General features: G+C 39.8%; 1 protein-coding gene across 4 annotated transcripts in view; it reads right to left on the bottom strand.

Annotated features, from left to right (window-relative positions):
* Positions 1–1,221: 1,221 nt before the first annotated feature.
* The window catches only part of trim3b (tripartite motif containing 3b), a 37,112-nt gene continuing 12,818 nt past the window's right edge, over positions 1,222–25,515 (bottom strand). For 2 of the 4 annotated variants that reach the window (XM_042499181.1, XM_042499182.1), the window contains 16 exons: positions 19,019–19,194; positions 15,420–15,549; positions 14,566–14,676; positions 14,278–14,429; positions 13,483–13,663; positions 13,180–13,281; positions 12,905–13,003; positions 12,224–12,376; positions 11,690–12,068; positions 10,847–10,950; positions 10,559–10,726; positions 5,498–5,666; positions 4,960–5,001; positions 4,206–4,276; positions 3,860–4,000; positions 1,222–3,595 (listed from right to left, as the gene is read on the bottom strand). In XM_042499181.1, the coding sequence (XP_042355115.1) occupies positions 3,443–3,595; positions 3,860–4,000; positions 4,206–4,276; positions 4,960–5,001; positions 5,498–5,666; positions 10,559–10,726; positions 10,847–10,950; positions 11,690–12,068; positions 12,224–12,376; positions 12,905–13,003; positions 13,180–13,281; positions 13,483–13,663; positions 14,278–14,429; positions 14,566–14,676; positions 15,420–15,549; positions 19,019–19,164 (2,301 nt within the window). In that variant the 5' untranslated portion in view covers positions 19,165–19,194 and the 3' untranslated portion in view covers positions 1,222–3,442. Of the gene's footprint in view, positions 3,596–3,859; positions 4,001–4,205; positions 4,277–4,959; positions 5,002–5,497; positions 5,667–10,558; positions 10,727–10,846; positions 10,951–11,689; positions 12,069–12,223; positions 12,377–12,904; positions 13,004–13,179; positions 13,282–13,482; positions 13,664–14,277; positions 14,430–14,565; positions 14,677–15,419; positions 15,550–19,018; positions 19,195–22,903; positions 23,005–25,515 lie in introns of those variants that run through there. The other 2 variants (XM_042499180.1, XM_042499183.1) reach the window with 2 other exon arrangements.

Here is a 25,515-nt window from a genome sequence, read left to right on the forward strand (position 1 = left end):
CCTTTTTTTCGACACGTGTACTATGACATGTCTTTACAAGTAATTGTATGTCGTTGTCAGCTATTTTTCAACATGTCAAAATTTGCTGTTTAATGACATACTGTACTATGTTGTTTTCCGACATTTTTTCGACATGCTATATTATGATGTTTTGGGCCTTTTTTTTCAACATGGTATATTATGAAGTGTCTCTACAAGCTATAATGTGCAGTTTTTAGCCATTTTTTCAACATGTCAAAATTTGCTGTTTTTTGACAAACTATACTACGTCATTTTCAGCCATTTTTTTGACATGCTATACTATGATGTCTACAAGCTATCATATGCAGTTATCAGTCATTCTTTCAACATGACAAAATTTGAGATTTTTCGACATAATATTCTGTCATTTTCAGCAATTTTTTCGGCATGCTATATTTTGAAATTTTTTGCCTTTTTTTTCAACATGCTATACTATGATGCGTCTACAAGCTATCATAAGCGGTTATCAGACATTTTTTGAACATGTCAAAATGTGAGGTTTTTTGACATACTATACTATGTTGTTTTCAGTCAGTTTTTAACATGCTATATTTTGTTGTTTTGGGGCTTTTTTCCAACATGGTATACTATGAAGTGTCTCAAGCTATAATATTTTGTTTCAGCCATTTTTTCGAAATACTATACTATGTCGTTTTCAGCCTTTTTTTGACATGTTTATACTATTAGGTGTCTCTACAAGCTATAATATGCAGTTTTCAGCCATTTTTACATGTCACAATGTGTAAGAGTTTTTCAACATACTACAGGTATACTATGTAGTTTTTAGCCATTTCTTTAAAATGCTATATCATGACATTTTCAGCCTTTTTTTTCAACATGGTATACTGTGAAGTGCTCTACAAGCTATAATATTTTGTTCCAGACATTTTTTCGACATGCTATATTATGATGTTTTGGCCTTTTTTTTCCAACATGGTATACTTTGAAGTGTCTCTATTAGCTATAATATTTCGTTTTCAGCCATTTTTTTGACATGTCAAAATGTGAGATAAAAATGTCATACTACAGTATGTCGACCAAAATATTGCCCAGACATATTATACTATGTCTGGGCAATATCTTTTTTGTCATATTTTGGACGGCATGACATTTTTGGTATCTGCACACTGTGAATGACATCACAATTGAGAATTGCTGCAGATTGGTTGGTTGTAATGTGAATCCTGGACAAACAAGTTAGTCATTGATCCAGGGAGGGACAACACTTACTTGGGGATATTAGATTGTGCGTAGCTAATCCTCTTCATAAGGAAGCTTCATATTAGACTATCTCTGCAAGAAAAGATGAAGAGACGGTGGTTTCTAATATAACAAAAATAAACAAAACATGCAAATTCTCCCATCATTATAAAATTAAAATAAAACATCATTTTACATTGTGTACATTTTTTTCTTTTTTTTAACTGAAGTCCTGTTATACAGAACAGAGTGTTCACACCATAGTTCATAGTGTAATTATTTAATATTTACAATCATACCTTTGCCATTATTACATAAATGTAGTGATAACTTTTGAAGACTGGCCTCTTTTAGAAGGCTACACAAGATGGTTGATATACTGTTTCATTTATACAGTATGCGCTTCATTTAATTCTCACAGACATGAGTGGGTAGGTGACAGTCACAGGAGACAGACAGAAAAGATAAACCATAGGAACACAGGGGTCTAATTAATGGAGGAGAAAAATCAACTAAACCTGTCATTATAAGTCATGAAGTTTTTCATTAAATGGTGTTAGCTGGTGATGTGTTCCTTGAGGAGCCACACAGAAAACCCTTCAAAACACTGAACAACCAAGCAAATGAATACAAATACTGGAAAAAACCATGATAAATGCACTTGTCAGCTACAACAAGAATCTGATTGTAATATACAGTACACTCTCTGATTATGTTAAATGATAACTATACACAGAGGCATATATTACTCTGGCAAACTATATAAATCTTATAATATTTTGTATTTTGTGCAATGTTCAACAACAACTTACAACAATACGTTTTGGCAGAAGGAAAAGTTAGTGTGTGACTGGAGGTGAGCAAAAGACAGAACGGCTTTCAGTGCTACAAGTTACAAGGCCTATGTACGGAGATGTTTGGCAAAGAGGAGACAGTTCAAATGCACCAATTAGAAAAATAATTTGTAGAAGAAATTAAGTAGAAAAAGAAAAGAAAAATAAATTAAGTCCTTTGAAAATAAAATAATACAGCAAATAATGTGTGTACAACTTTGCTCCATTGATGTTTGCAAGCCATTCAGTTGGCTTCTACTTGGCAAGACCTTCTACTGTATAAGTATATGTTCCAGTGTTGATTCATTAAGTGCTGTAATTAGTAGGCTATATAGTGAAATAACTTGGACACCAAATCCATATGTACACCTAAATATGCATACCGTATGTGCAATTACATTAGGATGTAGGTATGAACACACAAAAGTGCAAGAACAAGTGGGGTCTGATATAAGAAGTTTGTTTTGGTTAACAGAAGAAGATGTCGTCCTATTAACTGTTGTGCTTCTTGCTGCTTGTCTTTGGGTACCAAAAAAAAAAAAAACGTGCATATACTGTAGGTCAACTCATCTTATGACTTGAAAGAAAAGAAGTGTCTTTATCCATGTGTAGATAAGGTGCAAAATGAGAATACAAAACATTTCCTCTTACACATTCCTGTCTGCATGTGTTCTGTTGTGTTTACTGTTGAGAAATTGAAGGCAGCGACGACAGGGTCATTTTTTGGAGCACATCGACATGCAACAGTGTTCAAGGAAAAGGCCTGAGCATTGTTATTTCGATTACAAAGCATCATCATGAAAACAGGAAGCAGGTTCTGCTTCCATTTCTCGCTTTGTGTGCTGGTTGCAGGGAGTATTGCCCAACTGCATTGCCCCAAAAAATTGCAATGTATCACCATCTTCAGACTGGCAGGCTGTCTACTGGTGAGGTTACATTTGTGAGAAATACAGCTGCAACGTTTGGTTCCAGAAGTTAACTTCTAGTTCATTTTTCCCCTCAGGGGATTTGGTAAAAAAAAAAAAAAAACAACACTTAGGTTCAAAGTAGACTATAATTGTTTATATCAGTTAACAGGATATTTTATTCTGTTGTTGCTTGTGAAATTTGATTTCTTTTTTTAACCTTTATTTCATCAAGAAAGCCATTTGAGATTATATTGTTTGTCTTAAAAAATTTAAAATACACTTGAATTGTGGATCTTCTGGTAGTTTTTCATGCAAACATTTTTACTCAGATTTTTCTGTCGTAACTTCTGAATAGTCGTTAGTAAAAATGAAAAGGATATGCATGTGTGGAACCTGGCCACTGTCAGGTGTGCAGGTACGTTGCAGCTTTATGTCCACAAGCAGTATGTGAAGTTAACTTGTTTAAGAGGGGGTTGTACACTACTGCAGATATCTGTAAACCTTAAAGCAATGGTTGCCAGAGTCGGCAACAGCAACATGTCCATCTGAGGTGAGGGCAAGGCCCTGAGGGCCATACAGCGGGTCTGCTGAGGTGTTTATGTAAGATAAGAAGGAGCCTGTGCTGTCAAAGACCTGAAATATAAAAACAAAAAGGTAAGTATTCATTGTTTATGTTGTAACAAACTGTAGAGTTAGAATAAACAAAATACTGAATATCTTATTGTGCTTTTAATTAAAAAACATATCATTTCCTGTAAGGTTTAAAACTGAATGCAACTTTTTCTGTGTAACTTAAATACGACTTATTTTAATTAGATGAAAACCAAAGCCATATTGGAATATATTCAAATTTCAAAGATGTGAAGTTGATAGAAGACTGAAAATAGCTCGTCTCACTTGTATTCTGCTGTTGCCCCAGTCAGCAACAATAATGTTTCCGTTGGCATCCACAGCCACACCTGTTGGAGCGTTAAACTGGCCATTGCCTTCACCATGAGAGCCAAATTTGAACAAGAACTCTCCGTCCGCATTGTACACCTGTGACAGGAAATCAGTAAAACACATACATTTGCTCTAAATCTCCATCTATAATCACTACATTGAAAAAATGTCTCCTTATTAACATTAAACAATAGTATAGTGGATAGAGCAGTGGAGAAATATCACATAAGAGACTCTGGATGCACCCCAAGTACCAAAGCATTATTACACTATTATCACTGTAACCTAAAGACAAACTTACCTTCACAGAATGATTGTGAAAATCTGTCACAATGATTTCATTCTTGTTGTTCACCGCAACAAAGTGTGGACCTGGATAAAGAAAGTGAGACGCAGGTTTTTGTGGAATTTACTGTACTCGGGACAGAAACTGATTCCTACAGTGTGTCATTCCATTTAGTGTTAGTAGGCTATTTAAAGACAATTTTCATCTGGTTGTGCCTAAAGTAATTTGATGTTATATTTTTTCTGTTTTATTTAGAATGTCAGAAGTAATAAAACATTAAATTAGATTATACGGAGAGGCTCAAGGCCCTGCAATTCACCATCAACATTGATCATTCACAAAACAGTGTATTATGATGAGCAACCTATGTGAAGTGAAAAATTATTGGCTATTGGCTGAGTCACCCACTACTGAGCTCTGTAGCTCCCAAAACTGATTGTCTTGTAGTCTTGTAGAGAAACAGGGAACATCGGTTAGTTTATGGCACTGGAGTCAGAGCAGTGAAAATCATCCACACTCATCTTTTCATAGGCATTTCGACAAAAAAACAAAAACACAATGCACATGACAAAATGTCCATTATTGTAATAGTAAGTGATTATTACAATGGCATGTACTTGTGATTCTGATTATTCTTGTACAAGCACAGCTTCGGTTCGTCAACAGTCTGAGTTGTCAAGAGGGCAGACACATTATCAGGGAGTCGGGTTAGACAGAGGGCACTGCACTGTGGGATTAAGGTTGCAGCAAGGCCACACTTAGTACTTACTGAAAACTGAGCCAGATTTATTAAAGTTTGGGCCAAGTTTTTCTAGATTGAAAAACAGGAGGAAGAACAGAAAGAAAGCAACAAAAGTAGTCAGAGATAAGGATAAGCAAAGAAGAAAATAAGAGTAGGGAGTTCAGCAGAGGCGCAGTTTGTGGGGGGAGCAGGGGGCCACTGCATCACCTGGGGCCTTCAAGTGTATATACAGGCTTAAACACAGTGTAACACGAGATGCAATGTATTGATCTATGTTCAGAAAAAACAATCAGAGACATTGTTTTTTTCCAACTGGCAGTAAAAGTGTCAACTCTTATTCCTTGCAAGTTTTAATTACTGTATTTATCTCAGTTACAATCCCGAAAAAATATATGGTATTAATGCAATATTTTTTTCATAATATATGAATATGTGAAATATAATGACAGATTTACCTAATTAAACCCAGGAGGTACTACTGCCTCACTGAAGGCGCCATTGTCTGTGAGCTCCATGTCAGTGATAAAAAGTGATCTTGCATTACACACTAAGGCTCCCCTCTCACCTGCAAACTGTCTGTCAGACGTCCCCCTTCCGCCAAACTTAGTCACCAGCTTCCCATTGGACTGAAAAATGAAGACACAGCAGGCCTTGTTGTCCACAGTGATGATGTGTCCATTCTTATCCACAGCCACACCCTTAGGACCCATGAGACGACCTGCACCGATCTTATTCTGTGAAGGAGGATGACAGTATTATTTGTGTATGTGCTTTTCTAATAACATTTTGCGATGTTTCGCCTAAGAAAATAAGATGCTAAAAAGCAGTCGTAACATTTATAGGAAGTCCTTTATTCGTTTATGCATTTACTGTAACTGATTGTCCTCACAAGGGTGGCGGGGGGGCCGGAGCCAATCCCAGCTGTCATCAGGGGTACACCCTGGACAGGTCGAGGAAGCCCTTTATTCCATATGCAATTCAGGTGATTACCACAGAATAATTGTGTTAGGGAAAACTACTGTTTTATAGGATGTGCTCCCTTTTATTTATTTTTGTTTATATAATTTATTGCTCTACCTGCTGTTTGCACTATTGTATCTTGTATAATGTACATTTGTGCATTTTTAATGTTGTACGTATCTTTGCTGTATCTGAGCAAAGCCAAAGTCAAATTTCTACTGAGGTGGACAAAAAGTCTCTCTGTCTAATAAAGTCTCTCTATCTATGCTATGTGGGAGCGGTATTATAAATTGTGCATGCAGGATTTTCTTCTACTTCAGAAAACATTTTTCAATAGGGAAGAACATAAATGAATTAAAGCTGCAAGCAGCGATAACACGTATGACACGTGCACCCCCACCTATATCAGGGTACTGGTGAACTTTAGCAGTCATTCATTTCTGTGAAAGGTGGATAATGCACGCAGAGAGTTTGGACCCTGGAGTGTGATATTTCACATGGTGTAGTACTTCCAGCGGCCATAACATGGCTGTGGAGGGCACATAAATTCCATGTCATCTTGCTGTACATTATTTGTATGCAGCACTACAAAATCCATGGCTGAAATTTAACGAATGCCAGAATTGGCTAAAACTATACATATATAGCACAAGGAGACAGTTGTATCACAAACAAAATAACAAAATACCACACACTTGAATATTAAAACATGTCAGTACTCTGGTTAGTAATTTTAAAGTCAGTGGTCCAGAGCTATATTCAAGGTAAAACACAGATGAAGTGTCAGATACATTGGCTTGGTCTGTTAAAACACTTACTCATAAACCATGAGATTGCAAGTTGAAGTTCACCAGAATGTGGAAAACATGCAACATGTCTGGAGGTTTGGCTCAGTGGGTAAATCAGGTGGTTAGTGTGCCAGAGGTTGCTGGTTCAGGACTTATCTGCACAGGTGATGTTTGACTTTTATGGCATAAATAAAATAAAATATTGGCTGATATATATGTCTGCTCTGCTGAATTAAGTCATAGATGAAGTACCTTCCAACAAACACTTAAAACAGTTAAAAAACACAGCGTTTTCCCCTTGTCTCCTGAATTTTCATGTACTGAATTTTCCCTGCCAAGAACTTAGTTGATTATCGGCCTGACTCAAATATAAGTTGAGTTTTTGACAGGTGTCACCATGGATTCTGAGCTAAATTGAACATCGAAAACATGTTAAGTGTCTGGAGGTTTGGCTCAGTGGCTAAAGCAAGTGGTTAGTGTGCCAGAGGTTCCTGGTTCAAATCTTACCTCTAACAGGTGATGTTTGAATTTTATGGCATAAATAAAATAAAATATCGGCTGATACATCTGTCTGCTCTGCTGATATAAGTCATCAATGGCGTACCTTGCAATGAACACTTAAAACAATTAAAAAAACACGCAACTGTGTCCTTGTCTTCTGAATTTTCATATACTGAATACTGAATTTCCCTGCCAAGAACTTAGTTGATTATTGGCCTGACTCAAATATAAGTTGAGTTTTTCGACAGATGTCACTGCAGATATTGAGTTAAATGGAAAGTCAAAATGTCTGGAGGTTTGGCTCAGTAGGTAAAGCAGGTGGTAAGTGTTTCTGGGGTTGCTGGTTCAAGTCTTATCTGGGACAGGTGACATTTGACTTTTATGGCATAAACAAAATATTTATAATTAATAAATAAGTCAATAAGCCATAATTTATTTAATTTTGCGTTTCAACACCATATGACCCTTTAATCAGCAGAGCAGCAAGATATATCAGCCGATCATTTATTTTATTTATGCCATGAAATATAATTTGGCTGTAGATTTATACAGTTTCGATACGCATTGCGACATTGCAGAACAAATTAAGGCACGTAAAGTTGATACTGATTTTACCTGTTTTGGGACCACTCACTTGATTTAACAGCCAAAACAATATATCACTCATCTTTATGTGCCTTCAATTGTATAAACAATTGTATAATGTATGTAATTTAATATCACAGTCAGTGTCTAAACTGTATAAATCTACAGCCAAATTATATTTTTAATATAGGCTGATATATCTGTCTGCTCTGCTGATGTAAGGGTGATATGGTGTTGAAAGGCAAAATTCAGCATCCGCAGTGACGTCTGTTGAAAACTCGACTTATTTATGTGAGTCGGGCTGATATTCCTTGATTTCGACAGACGCATCAGCCAATACTGGTTTTACCTGTATCAGGATCACTTCACCTGAGTCATCGGCCAAAACGATATATCACTTAACTTTATGTGCCATAATTTGTTCTGCAATGATAAATCAGAGTCTAAACTGTATGAATCTACAGCCAAATGATATCTTATGGCATAAATTAAATAAAATATCATCTGATATATCTGTCTGCTCTACTGATAAAAGGGTCACATGGTGTTGAAAGGCAAAATTCAGTATCAGCAGTGACGTCTATTGAAAACACTGATTTATGAGCCAGGCTGATAATCATATATCACCTGTTGCAGGTAAGACTTGAACCAGCAACCTCAGGCACACTAACCACCTGATTTACCCACTGAGCTAAAGCGTCAGATGGTTTGTGTGGTTTTGATGTTCCATTTACCTCAGTATTGGCAGTGACATCTATTGAAAACTCAACTAATGACTGATAATCAACTAAGTTCTTGGCAGGGATAATCAGTATTCAGTATATGAAAATTCAGGAGACAAGGAGACAATTGTGTGTTTTTGTCTCAGATGTATCAGCTGATATTTAATTTTATTTCTGCAATAAAAGTCAAATGTCACCTGTTTCAGGCAAGATTTGAACCAGGAACTTCTGGCACACTAACCACTTGCTTTAACCACTGAGCCAAACCTCCACCTCTTTGATGTGCCATTTAGCTATCAGCAGTGACCTCTGTCAGAAATTTGACTGATATATGAGTCAGGCTGATAATTAAGTTCTTGGCAGGGAAAATCAGTATGCAGTATATGAAAATTCAGGAGACAATTGTGTGTTTTTAACGGTTTTAAGTGTTGGTTGCAAGGTACGCCATTGATGACTTAAATCAGCAGAGCATACGGATGTACCAGCTGATATTTTATTTTATTTCTGCCATAAAAGTCAAATGTCACCTGTGTCAGACAAGACTTGAACCAACAATCTCAGGCACACTAACCACATGATTTACCCACTGAACCAAACCTCCAGCCATTTTGCATGTTTTTGATGTTCCCTTTAGCTCTGTGCTAAGACAGCAGCCTTCAAAAGTCACCCATCCCAGGTAAGGCTTGAAACAGCAACCTAATGCACACTCACCACCTGATTTACCCACTGAGCCAAACTTCCTGACACTTTGCATGTGCATCGAGAAGGTCTTAAGATAATACAGACATGATTTTAACTGTGGGTTTAATTGTGTAGGACAAGTTCCTGACAGTATAAAAAAAACATTATTTCCAGTGGCCACTAGGTGACACTATTACGATAATGAATATTGTCATACAGATGTGTCTAGGGCGGGACCTTTATTAAACTTTCGTTTCAGGCAGATCGGACAATGTACACAAAAGTAACAACAATTTCTTGTTTTATGGTGAAACATTTCAATTCTATGCCGCGCCAAAGGAAAACAATAAAAGTTTTGGGCAGACCTTTAATAACCTTTCATCACCAAGTTCGCAAAAGTAAGAAGATGGACATCAGCAAAAATGAGCACAAATTCCAAAATGGCTGACTTCCTGTTGGGTTTGGGGTGTGGTTCCAAGAGGCATTTTGTGCGCTTAGGCATGATACATAAGTGTACCAAATTTTGGAATTGCAGGTGAAACTGAGCATTGGGGCTACACGTTAGGAGGCACTGTGGAGCCATTCCGCCTTGCCCGTTACGGAAACCACCAAAATACGACATTTTTGCCAGGCTGGATGAGATTACCAACTTTCATGAGTTTTTGGGTATGTTTAGGCCTCCAACACGATTCATTTGGCGGAAAAACTAATAATTCCTTGCATTCCAAGATGGTCCTTGCACCGCTAGGTGCTCGGGCTCTAATAATAAAATAATATTTAAATTTTCTTATATGTTTAATTCCCCAACAATAAAAACTGACATGTTTTCATTCCCTTAGAATGAGCTGTTTACATTAATAAAGGGAGCAGGGTTTTGCCAACGGCGTCCGCCATGTCCACCACCCCATTTTTACAGTAGCCCAGAACAGACAAAACAGGCACTGGCTCTAGATAAGGCCATTTATAATTTTAAATTTTCAGATTTTCAATTCATCCACTGTGGTTAGAAGCCCCTCTGCTGTGTAACTGCTTTATTTGGAGTTTTATACCAGTTTAAGTCACCTGGTCTGTTTTGCGGATAATTCAGCTCCCAGTAAAAACCTCCTTAATGTCTGGATCTAAAGTTTGCAGAGAAAAAAGGTGAGCACACATTAGCAGGTGCTGGGCTAGCGGTCATCTGCGACATGCCGAACAATGTCGGAGAAAAAAATAACTGGAACGCCAAACTGCTTTATTCAGTATTTTTACCAGGTTAAATCAACAGGTGTGTTTGTTTTTGAGAGGAGGATATCTCTGTGGATAATTTGGCTCCTGGTAAAACCCTCATGAACAATGAACACTGAAAGAGTCCTAATAGCGAGTGCATGCTTGGCAGATATGAGATCTTACCTTAAACTTGCCGTCAGAGGAGAAGATGCTGACCCATCGATTGTCATAGTCGGCTACCACGATGTCACCGTTCATGTCCACAGTGACTCCTGTCGGTCTCTGTAGTTGCCCTGGAGACCGACCTCTGACCCCAAAGCGCATCTTGAACTGACCGTCATTAGAGAATACCTGTAACCAGCCCCTTTTAAGTGAATCGTGCCATGATCGCAGTGCTACAACAGCATTTTGTCACCACAGAGGCATACACTGGTGCACTTACATGCATTTTCCTCTGTGTGTCTGTCTCACCTGTATGCATTGGTTGTTGCTGTCAGCCACCACCACTCTGCCATTACACGAGGCTGAGATTCCCTGCAGATTTGTGAACTCCCCTTTTTCTCTGCCCCGAGAACCTAGAAAATAAATAAAACACACTTACACATTTAGTAAATGTGCTATTTTATATTTTCACCTTTGTGTTGGTGTGTAATACTTTGCCTTAAAGGCTCATAGTTTTAGATACAAAATGGCTCTTTTTCAGAGCATAACTTAGGCTTTTGGATTCTCTACCTTCTGGACAAATGCAGGTTTCTATTTGTGTCACTACAGTTCAAAATTAACTTGTAGACTTGAAAGACCTGCTTGAGAAAGGTAATCCTTGACTGTGAAAATGATGCACACCTTGGTTTATTTATTTAAGTCATTTTTGCATGAAAAGGACACTCTGACCTGAGAGTAAACAATGTAAGTAGGCAACCACCTAATTTTCCCTACTTAATTTTTTTCCCCCTATATATATATTAGTTTTCTGCATCTGATCTTTTGATAACATACTGTAGCTTGTGAATGCAGTGGGATTTTCTGGATGTCACCTCTTCTCTCACATTACAGCAAGATGATTTGTTCTGTAGTCTGTTGGCTTAAAGTGAAAAACAAAAGCTGCCCAGAGGGGAAAATGTCAGTCTAAAAACTGGTTGTATGACTTCAAAACTATTTTCCAGTGTTGTTGAAGTGTTCCTGATTTATGATTAATAGGGTAAAATATAACCAACATGCTGCTTTATGGAGGAAAATGTATATGTGTTCTGCATAGGTCCAAATGGTAGTTTGTTTAATAGGTGGTATATGGACTTTCTGGGTCATTTATCTTACCCACTCTGTAGATGAGCTCATCCTCGATGGGATTCTCCTTTTTCTTAGTTGTGCTGTACATGCTGGAGGGCCGACGCACTGCTTTCTGCCGTATGTGGCCCCCTGTCCCACTGGGAGACTTTACCCTTCTCTTCACATCATCTGGAGACTGTGGCACGTCTGAGGGCTTGACCACCCTCAGGCGGAACGGGCTGCCCCGTATCGGCTGGCCGTACAGCATCAGAGCGAAAGAATATTCCCCCTCAGAGCGTAACGTGTAGCCCACCTCATAAGTCCCATTCTTATTGTCTGCTATCTCCGCCTCTGTGACGCAGCTCCCATCGGCAGACGTTATCTCTGCTTTTAAAACAGCATTTCCTGTTCGCACCAACTCCCCATCCTGCAGTGAAAGGTCATTGATTCAATTTCAAAACAAGAAATCACAAACTGTTTTTTGATGTGTTTTTGATAATAGTGATTCCTGCCTTGGTGGCCAGTTTAGCTACAATAAAATAAATGACTTTTTCCAAGAAAATGTCATAATGAAGACATTACTTTGTCTTTTGTTGTCACAGTAATTGTGTGGTGCTGCCCAGTCGCTGCGTGGCGGAGGCCCTCTCCTGTGGCGACGGAGGTGTGAGCCACAGCGGCTGTGGTGAGGAGAACTCCCAGGTTCTGGATGGAGCGCCGCAGACCTTCAGTCTCCACCTGGAGCAGACAGCATACAAGATACACAATATTTCCCTCTGCAGAATTCTGCATTGCTCTAAGAATTTTTTATGGTTGTTTCTGTGTGATGTGTAGTTACAGAGAACCACAAAATAATCTTATAAATATGACAATTATATGCTACCTGCCTGCCTGGTGTAAAACTGTGGCTGGTGAAAATAGCCAGCCATCTATGATCTAAAAATATGGAATATTAAAGCTGTGTTTGTGAGATTTCTTTTGGAATAAAAACATCCAAAAGAGTTTGAAAAATTGTTAAACTCAGCCTTAATGTCTGTGATCAGCAATGTAATTATTTTTACTTACAGTGACCAGCCGAGGCTAAATAGTTTAAATCACCCACATTTTTAAGTAAATACATGAAAAAAATATTTCATATTTCAACTTGAGAGTACTTGTGACAATAAGCAAAGCTAAAAAAAACAAAGCCTCATTATCAATCAGACCGACATAATGAAAATCGAGCACTGAGAAATAGTTTGAATCAGAGCAAACAGCATTCCATACCTGACAGTCCAGGTGTGCATTTTGATGTGGTCTCTCTGGGAAGTCGTGTCTGGCCAGCGCTGTTACACGCTCACTCATCTGCTTCTGAACTAGCAGCACCTGCAGGAGACACATTCTGTATTCTAATTTTTTTTTTTTTTTAAACATTTCTGCTTTCTTTTTTGTTTTGTTTTTTTTAAAAGCAAAGCTCACAACCCGTTACACTACTGCAACACATTTGCTTCCCATCTGTGTTATAACCTTTTTGTTAGACTGCTTGTACAAATTACATTCACCTCAGTAGCACTCCCGTGGCTGAGAGCCTGTTCCGTAAAGCTGCAACTGCTCTGGATATGTTCCTTCCCCTGGAGGAGAGATGAAAGCTGGGCCTGCAGGACCTGTGCTCAGGTAAGTGGAAGATAATGGAAAAAAGGGACACAAAAAAAAAGCAATTGGAGGGGAAGAGCATGTTGACAGGAATGTGAGACATGTAGCAGGTTCTGCTTGACAACATTTCTGTAAAATGCCTATCTGTGTTTGCATACAAAGTCCATCTGTATGAGTGCATGTGCTGCATATGTGATTGAAACATAACTAACCTTCTGCTTTGTGCTGCAGATGTTCTCCAGGTCTGTGATGAGGGCTGTCTTACGTTGGTGGAGCACCCGCTCCAGCTCTTCAAACGTACTGGTAATCTCTGCCACAGCCTCATTCTTCCTTTCATTTAGCTGGCGGGAGATCTCACTCACAAGCTCGATTGATGCTGTTAACTGTGGGAGCCTGCAAAATAACACAATGTGGAATTATATTTCAAGATTAAAAAAATTAATTCAATAAAAAAAACTAGCTATAAATCCACAAAAACGATGGAATTCTTCCTTACTAGAGGTTAAACAATGGAACATGGAACCTTAGGTAAGTTAAAAAATGGTACCGCCTTAGTGATGTATCTTGGAAATGAGTGGTCAGCAATGATCTGTGTTGGAGTAGACTGAGTTTAATATGCTCATTAAACTTTTATTTATTTATTTATAATCTCCTGATGCTAATGCCTCCCCTTTATGTGCTTTTCTCATTTGTGTCTTTGTAATTTTTTTTTTCATTGTTTAAATGTGTTTGTGTCTTGTATATGTATTCATGCCGAGAGAGCAGTATAAGAAATGTATGTCCTGATATGATCTGTTGTGTTCTTAAACAATAAAAAATAAAGTAAACATAAAAAAAAAACAAAACTATTCTTTAATGAAATTAAATACAGTAACATGTTTTGACATGCCAGGCGCAGCATTGCATTGGAGATTCTTTGATGAAAGATGCCAAATCTGGGCCAAACGCTTAAGCTTCCAAACACCTGATGTGAGTGAAATATTCTAAAAGCTTTATCAAGTCCCCACCTGCTCATTATGGCATCCAGCTGTGTCTTCAGTGCAGCCTTGTGCTGCTCCACGACATCCCGCAGAGGAACAGTCACATGCTCCCTGTGCTCGCCCTCTGTGCAGTCCAGACACATGGCTGTCTCACACGACTCGCAGTAGAACTCCATTACCTGCAGAGGGAGACAAACGGAGTAAAACAAAAGCTCCTTCACTGCTTTGCTCTGCTTTGCAGCAAGTATGGAATTTAAGGTTCAGTTTGTTGGTGAAGTAATGGTTGGGCTGAGGCATCACAAAAGGGCTCCACACCTTTCCCTCATGGTTTGGGCAGCAGAGGGGCTTCCCTGCTGCTGCAGCGCTGACCGACTCCAGGACACTGCAGGCCTCTGGCCGCGAGCACTCTGGGTCTCGTTGAAGGACCTGTCGCAAATGTTTTCAGCTTCATTATTCTGCTATTCAACAGTTTCAATATGGCATTCTTTTCCTTATTTGGCAGTAGACAATTGAGAGGTGATGGAAATAAATAGAGAGACTGAGAAAGAGAGAGAGAGGAGAAACAACTTGGAACAAAGGTCACTGGCTAGAATCAAATCAAATTGGGGACATAATAGTATGTCAGTTATCTTGTAACCTATAGAGGCTTGTCTGAATTTCCTTGCAGTCTATTGCTGACTTCATTCTCTTTTGGACACAAACACACCTTCTTGTTCCTATACCAATTTGAGCAATGTCCATTTAATACATCCATTCCCTATACTAGCTTTCACCTTATCATCACCCCTATATGCCTAATGGAAACTTTACACTTAAGACAAACCCTTAAAGAGCCTGCTGAAAAAGGAAAAACTGTCCAGAATGACCTCAGTCTGCAAAAATGTCCTCCCTCTCTTTAACAGAGAGTGGTTCTCACAATAACAGCCATACAGGAACACACACACACACACGCGCACACACACACACACACATACACACACACACACACAGTGTGTCTCATGTCTTTGACTACTGTCTGTAATTATGTTAAATAATCAGTGCTTTGTTGTTGACCTCATAATTAATTCCTTCAGTGTTTTGTCTTTTCTTCCATGTAATGCACTGGAAAATCCTGTTTAGCTAACACGTTTGTGCCTGACTCAAATTAAAAAAGGGATTAAGAGTCAAACCTCCATGAGATTAGTGATGAAGAAGTTGTTCTGCAGAGCGCAAACTCCTTTCTCTGGCAGGATGGACGTCTGCCGACACACTGGACACGAGAGTGTCAGAGACTCTGGGGGAATGTAGTTCTGGAGACAACTGGAGGGAGACGACAAATAAAGAAAAGCATGAATTAGCGCAGTGGTTCCCAACTGGTCCAGCCACTGAGTCAAGAATTCTCCTTAGTGATTAGATCAAGGTCTACTCATAAGAGAAATTACCACAAATTCATTTTTATTTGACAAAATGTAAATGATATGATTTGGCGTATGTTTTTCTTTTAAATCTCTGGTGGTCCCACCAGAATTAAAATGGCCAAAAGTCACCATTTATCACAGCCAGAAACTGTAAAACAGAAATTAAATTTCCAACGGTCCGTGAACACATCATGTGGGACAAACACTTAATGCATTTTCCCTGAGGCATTCAAGGAGGCTCAAGTAAAAATATTTTTAGCTTTCAAGAGGGTCAAGGAAAAACCCAACCGCACCCATCCTCTGATAAATACAGAACAGTCCCTTAGGCCTACTCTTATTTTTGAAAACAAAACAAAATAAATAAAAAATAACAAACAGGCCACATAAAACCAAGAACAGGACAATGAAATAGTTACTATTCTCAAAAAAAACCTCTCTCCCTCTCTACAGCAGGAAACCGCACTTCAAAATAAAAGCTCTGTGCTGCAAATTCACTGTACTTCAGAATAAAGTGTGTCTTTCACAAGCTTGACATGGTCGAAAGTCACATGCGGTCTATTCAGAATGGACCTGTGAACCCACTTTTGGACCACGACCCACCATTTGGGAACCACTGAATTAGAATAAAATCTAGATGAGCAATTCCAATTCCAATTAAGCAATATGGCAGAGGGAGAAGGAGAGGAAGACGCTGGAGAGAGAGCTGTCACCTTTTCTGAGTAATTGTGAGACAGTGCCTAAATAGTGCGGCTGTCACAACAAATAGGGGAAAAGTGTGAATCTGAGTCACTCCACAGAGCCAACAGCCTCAGGAGAAGACACACACACTTCCACTTTGAGTAAGCAAAGCTCGTGCAGATCAATTGGCCAAACAGAGATGCAAAGAGACAAAAGACTTTAGGGAGAATAGATGTTAGTGTGCTTGCTTTTACTTCTGCATGTTTTTCTGTGTGAAAGTGTTTTGGATACATCCCAGAGGCAATCACACATCTATCCCACCGGCCCCTGAAGGCTAAAGATGTTATGCAGGTTGAATTGCCCCTAGGAGGCAATTTATTTGACATTAGACAACCTTTGAACCAAAACCAAACCCACAGACACCAAAGTGCAATATGCAGATTACCAGACCGCACTCCTGGCCTACAGCCCGGCTGCAGTCCAGCGCATAATGTACGGTTGTTTTTCTATAGCCTCCGCTATCACTTAAATGGCGGTTGATGCTGCAAGAAACCTGAGGTCAGTGTCAAGGATAAGTCTCTCTTGTTGTACACAAGGATGTCTGGCAGCTGCTCGGGCTGCATACTAACACTGTTCTGTTTCATTTATGGCTCCACACAGGCTTGTATCAACCAAGCCTTGGGAAACTGCAGTCGTTAGCTTTTGAGGACAACAGAGAGCTTAAACAAAAGTCTATCTATCGCTTTGTCAACACACACTGTAACACTCTCTCTGAAGACTGGATAAATTGCTGTTGCTGTGTCAGACTCACAGTCACAGAGGGACGACAAGCTGCAACTGTTATGTGATGAAAAAAATCTGTACTTGGGCCACAACTCAAAACTATTTTCACTGTTGATTAATGTGTCAGACAATGGGCCCCTGAGCAAAAGGCCCCTCCACCTCTCCTACACTGGAGCAAGACGCACTTGTCTCTCATTATGTATGTCTCTCATTATGTATCTTTTGTGGTTTGTGTCACTGTGTAGTAGTGATTGTGTGTCTTTTTTGGTTACGTTTTGTCTCTTTGAGATCATTTTGTATGTTTTAGGTTGTGTTGTGTCTCTCTATATACGTTTTGTGTCTCCTTGAGGTAATTTTGTGTCTTTATTGGTTGTGTTGTGCCTCTTTATTGTTGTTTTGTGTCATATTATGTCTCTTTGTTTAGTCATTTTATGTCTCCTTTGAGTTATTTTGTGTCTTTTTTGGTTGTACCATGTCTCTTTTTAGTAATTTTATGTATTTATTTTGCCTATTTTTGTAGTAATTTTATGTCTCTGTGCAGTTTATTTGCATCTTATTTCAGTCATTTTGAGTCTCTTCCTGGTTGGTATTTGTTAATTTAAGTGACTATTTGAAGGTGGACACTTTGGGCCCCTGGGCTTGAGCCCCGTATGCCTCGTTCAGTTATCTGTTCATTGTGATTACTTATATATGGCATTGTTATAATATTATTTTACAATTGTTAGCATATTGTTGGTATATAAAATGTAAAAAAGTGAAAAATGCCCATCAATATTGCTCAAAAAAAAAGCAAATCAAAGGAAAAAAATAGTTTCATTCCCAACAAACAATTATTTAGCACTAGTGCAGCACTCATGCTTGTTGAGTAATATCCTGCATTTGTGAGTAAGAGTAAAAGTAGCCACATGCCCCCATGCAGACGTCATTTATTTTCATTTGAAAGAGTTGCACAAACCATTGCAAACTCATGATCCTGATCTCTGCATAATGAGCACACAACTTGGACGATCACAACAAGAGTAAAAAGGGGTGCGGAATTAAAAGTATTACAGTACCATACCAAACAGACAAGGCCCAGCGTGAGTGTGCCGGCTCAGCCATAAACCCCCTAAAACTACATCAACCCATCCAACATCTGTCTGGCAACATCACGTATAGCTCCAGACAAAAATCTGTTCACCTCAGCAGGGCTCCAGATCACATGCCATCCAGTTAAACCGGGGGATTAAACTTGCCCTCCGGTGGGCAAATGCCCCTCACACTGCCTGGAAAAAGGATTTACCCCATACTCTGTGTGGCTATTCAAAACTATTCCATAAATATTTGTTTGATCATAATAAGTAAACCATTCTTAAACATAATCCCAGTTATCCTCTGTACCTACCTCCCTCTTCATCCTCCATCCTCCCACCCTGACCTACAACAAGCTTCCCGAAAGCCTCCTCTGCTTTGCTCGGCACGGAAAGGCCCCAGTAAGTACCGCCTGAGGGGGTGTCATTTTTCTGAGGAATGGTAAATTGAGAAATTGTAATTGGTGCTCCCAACAATGAGCCTTTTCTCAGATGTTGACAGTCCCCGATGCTGAGGAATGCACTTATCCCAGTGAAGTCGGTGAGGAGAAGTGCTCTGAGCCATTTAATTGTGGCCAGGGATTTGCAATAGATGAGGTTCCTCTATCAGGAGACATGTAAATATGACAGGAATTCTTCAGTAATAGAATGGGAGGGTACGTACTGGCAGAGAAAAAGCTACAGCATTACACCACCTTCTTCACATGGCCAGAAAAAGCTACATGTAGCAGACGGTGTGAGCAGAGACTTGGGTTTGTGTCAGCTTTAGCTCAAGGGAAGTGTGGGTAATTAGGACTTTCGCCAGTTGTCATTGATTCAGAGAGCAGAAATGTTAGTTACCTTTCACAGAAGGTGTGAAGACAGGGCAGGACCTTGGGGTTGCGGTAGTGATCCAGACAGATGCTGCAGACCAGAAACTGCTTGTCTATCTGACGCACCACAGGGCTGGTGCTCCCAGCCTCGCGCTTCGCCATGGCAAAGGACATTCAAAGCCACGGACAATGACAGCAGTTAACCTGCAGAGGGAAATAATAAAAAAGTGTGAACATTTCCATGCATTTCTCTTTAAAAGCTTTTCTAGAGAGTGTCATTTTCAGGGTCCCTTATACTCAGCAAACTTACCGCTTGAGGTACCAGGAACTAAAGTTAACAAAGCTGCTTAATTCCTTGATTAGTACAAAATTGGTCCATTGTTGTTGGGTTATTTCTAGGTTAATACCAGACAAAAGCCCACTGAAAGAGAACTGTGTGAAATAGAAGCATGATGCAGTCCTGAGTGTAGGCAAACCAGCATGGCCGTGTACTTTGCTTTTGATTAACTCGGATAACACTAAAGCTGGAAAATAAAAGACAATAGATATTTTGGAATTGAAGTGCAGTCTGTAGGTTACAGACCATAATGTGGAGAGAAGTGTTTATTGTTGCAGTGATTGAACACTGACACAAGGCTCACACACAACTTCTATTGACTTCATGTATCCAAATGTTGGCTTTTAATGTTGTCGGCACTGATTTTAACACACTGCTACCTCGTGCCACTGTCATCATTTTAATGAATAAACAACAGACGTTGTTTGGGGTCAAGCGGGGCCTCTGAACAACGTCAGTCACACTCCGACAGCACTCACACTGCCCCCGCATGAGCGGGGTGTCATTACAACAGAAATAATCGATTTCAGGATTTTATGAATTGATATTGAATTGGTAAAAAACATATTGCAATGCACTGATATGTCGATTTTTTTTACCCAGCCCTAGAAACTATGTCATGCTGGCACTGATTTGGACTACATCTAGGAAGCATACCAACATTTTCAGTGACACACTAAATAAAAAGCCATGCAAACATATCATTTGAAAAAGTAACTAGAAGAGAGAAGCCCCCATGCCTTATGTAATCTCATCTATTATAGATGTACAGCTGCAAGATTTGGATTTTCTGCCTAGCAACACAAACCATTGCTCTTTCCAACTTGGCCCACTTTCACATTCACCAGTGCAAGCCCAAACACTTACGGCATAATAATTACGGTGGTCGGCATGTAAAAGATGCCACTGCTGCATGCTCTCATTGCTATGCACCTTGGGTGTAAATGACATGAGAAGTCTAAGTGTTAACTATGGAAAAACATCCAGTCTGAAATTTAAAAAAGTACATATGCCATTTGGAACAATGACAAGAGGCAATGACAACATTCATTTGTTAGAGAACAGCTTCACCTGACTTGACCGTGCTTAAAATTGCCACCTATGATAAATACTGTGCACTGCATGTCATTTTTATCTCTGTGTTGCCGACTGGCTGCAGCAATGTAGTCCAGTCACATTTTCTCAGTGGGTCAACATGTGTATTATTCATGTTTCAGACACAGTGTCTCAGCATGTGTTTCAAACAATCATGCCTGCCATTAAGATTAAGTAGTTATGGACATTACACACTCAATGACGAGGACTCACACACATGGGTGTACAGATTTTTTGGGGGGGTGTATGGGACATGTCCCCATCCAAATTTAGAACGTGTATTTTTCCCCATAATAAAAACATGAACGTAAGAGAGGACTTTTAGTTTTTCCAAATGAAAGCTAATTACATCATACATTGATGTAGCCAAGGCACAAATTGAAGCATTAAGATTCACCAGAATGCAGGAAAGAAAGCGTTTCATATTCAGTATTTTCTGGCAAAGGACACCCAGAGTCCCCATTTCATATGTGCCCCCCACAATGTTGAAATAAAACCTATGCCCTTTCATACACACAAACACACACACACACACACGCATGCACACACACACACACACACACACACACACACACACACATACACACACACACACACACATAATCATCATTCCCCCACCAGACTCTCCCCCTGTCTGCACATCTGTCACTGCTGGATCTAATACAGCACTCAATCCCCTATGTACCATCTAGCTCATGTCCTATTGTCAGGACACACACACACTCACAGAGGATCCAACAACAAACAATCTGTAGACTGGGAGGGCAAAAGGTTACTTCTTAAGCTGTCAACCATGATAACAACTTGTCACATTCACACTCTGGTTGGGGACAGGCAGGGCGTTTTTGACAGAAATGATTAAGTAAGTTAAGTAGCTTATGATTTGTCCAAACCTAAATATGCATTGTTCTCTATAATTCCTGTGCTTTAAACCGGCACTTCAAGAGTATCCAGTTGTCTCTGTTGGACTCTGATGAAAAGAGGCTTGAATCTCTCCAATAGAACATAGAATTAAAGAGGGTTAAAACAGAGGATGTACAATTTACTTGCGTACAGTTCTCACACTTCTCTGTCATTCTCTCTCTGTGCAAAGAACACACTGATACTAATATCTTCTGTAATGACGTATCTAAATTTAGACACATATATTAGTGGGTAGGTGAGGAGGCAATGACAGTGAAACTAAAATAAGACAGAGGGACTGCTCGAGAGTGAAGCGGCCGGTGTCTATTTGTTTACTGTTGGATTTAAAACACAGCTTTACTGGGCAGAGCAAAGGAGAATCTGGAGCTCAATAAATCCCAAATAAGAATTCTGTCGCCAAACACTGGATGAAAAAAGCACAAATGCCAAAACCATCTGTTCAGTCAGTCACAACGAATATACAAGCAGAAAGTTTCTTTTGAATTTACAGTTCAGCTGATACATGACAGGGAGGGTTCTTTTACAAAGCTTTTGTCATATGAAGTTAATGGAAATCTAAAATTCATACATGGTGCATAAACAGAGAAACATAACAATTGTGCATGCATGCACACATGATGTGCATTCAGCAGACTGTGCTTTGATACGGTCCTAACTTTATTCATGCCCACTTAAACTCCAAAGTAGGCCACGATGCTTAGATTTGATGCTCTAAAGTAACCATGACCAGTTAACTGAAAGGCTTGGGAACTTCAAAAAACTGAGTGAAGACGTGCAGATTGAAGGCTCTGCAGTTAAAGACAGCAGGGTGGGATAAAGCCAAGCCCAGGCAGGACTGCAGGAAGCTTCAAAAATATGATGCATGAGAGGACACATCCTGCAGAGAGCTGTCAACTAATTCCATCAAAATGAAATGTGTTATCATTCTCCTGGCCATTATATGAGCAGCACTGAGAGCAGTAATGTTGCCGGTGACCTTAGCCTCACTAATTCCCCAAACTCTCAGGATTACAGCTTTTGCGTGTGTAACTAATTGTTTGTTTGTGTGCGTGTGTGTTTGCTGCATGTTTGTGTGTGACAACAAGCTAACACCCGCAGAGTTAACACACAATGAGTCTATTCACTGCTGGCTTTACGGAATACAAAAGTAACAGTTTTCTTTGTCTCATTTCAGCACTGAAACCTCCGCTGTTGCTTAACTGTTACAATAGGATCCCCACAGCTCATGTGTGTCTCTCAAAAAACACATGTGTAAATGAAAAAAAGGAAGACAGGAAATTAAATGACTTCTTCCCAGTTCATCGAGAGGACAGGAAAAGAGGCAGGCGGTGTAATAAAGAAAAGAGTGAGAACAGTAAAAGTATCAGTGCGTCTGCTCACTGTCAAGCACCTGTACGCCAGAAATGAATGTGTGCTGACAGCTTGGACAAACACACGAAGGCACACACTCCTCTCTGGTAGCAGCTGAGCTCATACTGTAAAGTTATACATACACACATGCATGTACATGAGACCAAACACACACACACACACAGGGTTGACAGAAAGTCTACCTACTGTCAGTAGTGTGGAGCAGTCTAGAAGGCTCCATAGTAGCTTTGTGTTAACAATGAAGAACCAGCACACGCCCACCTCCCCCATCGGCCCCGCTGACCACTCTTCCTTTTCCCTTTTCCTTCTCTTGCTTTTCCCTTTTCCACCACACACACTGGAAAAGGCTGAACAGGGATGACAACAGAGGGTGGGACTGAAAATTTAAAGTCCCTCCTACTGTCAGTGCTGTTTACAAGCGTGAGCTGACTGGATACCCTCCTACTGCCTCGCTCTGATTGGCTGGGAAAGTTAAACTAGCAGAGACGATGGATTGCATCATAGGCCAACAATTCGTGTTGGCCAGAGGGAGTGAGAAGCAAAGATTTAAACAGACAAGAAGAAAAGAACAACTGTCAAGGCTGGATAGAAAAAAAAACAGGAACATGTTGCATTTAAAGTGGTAAGATGCTGAATAATTGTGTCTTTTGTGAAATATGCAGACTCAAAACTATGACGATGTGACACAGAGGCAGGTTAGGCTGTTGAATGCAGCTTTATAACCAACAGAAATAGTAGCTGACCGGTGACGAACATGTAAACATTTGGATCATCTGGCCTCCAGTTACAGTTATGAAGAAATACGTCATACTCAGCCAGCCAAGTATGCATGCACGCACGCACGCACACACACACACACACACACACACACACACACACACACACACACACACACACACACACACACACACACACACACACACAGCAGTAGCAGCAGCCAAGCAAAACACAGAGTTATATAATTCATGATTTCACCTTTAAAAACACTTAAAATAAGAATTTGGAACATATGCCTCTCCGCCCAGCATCATCGTATCAAATTACACATATGTAGGGATTAAGAAAAGACCCTTAACACTGAAAAGGGGATTATCATTTTTAAATTTCAAGTAAAATATCTTGCAACAGGATAAATGTTGCACCCAATCCCTTAAACGCCCCGTCCTTTTGAAGTGGTCAGAGTTTAATCTGGAGCGAGGGGTGATGAATCTCTGACAAAACATCAATCTACCATTAATCTGCGCGGATTGAGTCCACTCGTCTCTCCTCCCTCGTTTCCGGCTCTACACGCCCACGCACACCTTTCCAAAATCCCATCGTTCTAAACTCACAAGCCAGACTGCTGTGGTGGGTTTAACAGGAAGTGAAGGATAAGAGGATGAAAATATCACTCAGAAAATGACATATCAGTACCTGTCTGCAGCAAATATTGTTCACTCACCCATACACGCTATTGTGACGCTGTTTTTACAAGTTTTTGCTACAATGCTCACTCAACTTGATAGTAGATCTGATGCTCATTCTTTCAAAACTAAAACAACTCCCACAAACATTTTGCTGCTGGATAGAACGATCTAATAGGATGTCTTGTTCTCATGCTCCACACCAAGTAATTAGACAATGGGTCTCTGACACGACTAATATACCAAATGCAGCACTCCAGCGTGGGCAGCCCCTTTGAAAAAGCCTGTTGTCATCCCTGCAGTGAGCACTCCACAGCATTATTGGTTTGCTGCTGAGCTTTCTGCTGAAACGACAGTTTTATCAGAATATACGGCTCCTGCAGTTATTAAACGAGAGGAAGATAAACCACCAGTGGCACCCTCAATGAGTCTCCTGAAGCTAGTACACATGATGTTATGTAAAACTCACTATTACCTTTCTGTGCATACAGTTCTCTCATAAGTGTTATACACTGGGATCTCCCTATGTGCCCCTGCATGTTACACAAAGCTAGACAAAGGCGATATTTAAAACAAAGGTTAAGGAGGATTTGGGGGGAGAGTTGATGGTTCACCTTTGAGGGAGGTAATTTGAACCACGGACATGGAGTTGCAAGGGGATGAGTAGGTTTATGATGTAATTTAATTGTTTGCAATGATATGAATGTTTTTAAGTATTGTTTGCTGTTTCTACCGAGTACCACTTTAGAAATTAATGTTTTTAGTGATGTTTTTAAGTGCTATCCTGTGGGATTTTTTTTTCTGGTAAAAACACTAAATAAAGCAGTTTTGCGTCACAATTCAGTGTTTCTGACACTGTTTGGCATGTTGGAGATGGGCTGCTGGCCTGGCTCACATGTGTGCTCCTCCCCAACTGCAACAGTACTCAGTACAAATCAGTAAAAACATTGAAAAAGGCAGTTTTATATCACAAATCAGTGTTTGTCCAACCCTCTCACTGTGGAAGGGCTGCTTACTATGGTGGGCTATGCAAAAACATGAATGGCGCTATCTAGAGCCAGTAATGGCTTGTTCATTCTGAGCCACTGTACTAACATGGTGATCCAACATGATGATCTCCCCAGAAGAGGACCTACTCCCTATGTAGATATAAACAGTTCATAGAAGGTTAAAACTTTGAGAGAAACTTAACTGTGAGCTTAAAGGGAAAAACAAACCCACTGCAGCAGTTAACTCTGTGGCTTGTGCAATATCAACAACCAAAAGTAACCGTTCTGCCTCAGGGTTGGTAAGAGGCGGAACAGTGACAGTGATGATAGTGATGTTTTTCAACAAGCAAATGTACACCCAGGCAAAAAAAAAACTAACTGCATTCCCACAGAATCACCTATCTCT

Source organism: Plectropomus leopardus, chromosome 13 (genome assembly GCF_008729295.1).
Source record: "Plectropomus leopardus isolate mb chromosome 13, YSFRI_Pleo_2.0, whole genome shotgun sequence".
Lineage (NCBI taxonomy): Eukaryota > Metazoa > Chordata > Actinopteri > Perciformes > Serranidae > Plectropomus > Plectropomus leopardus.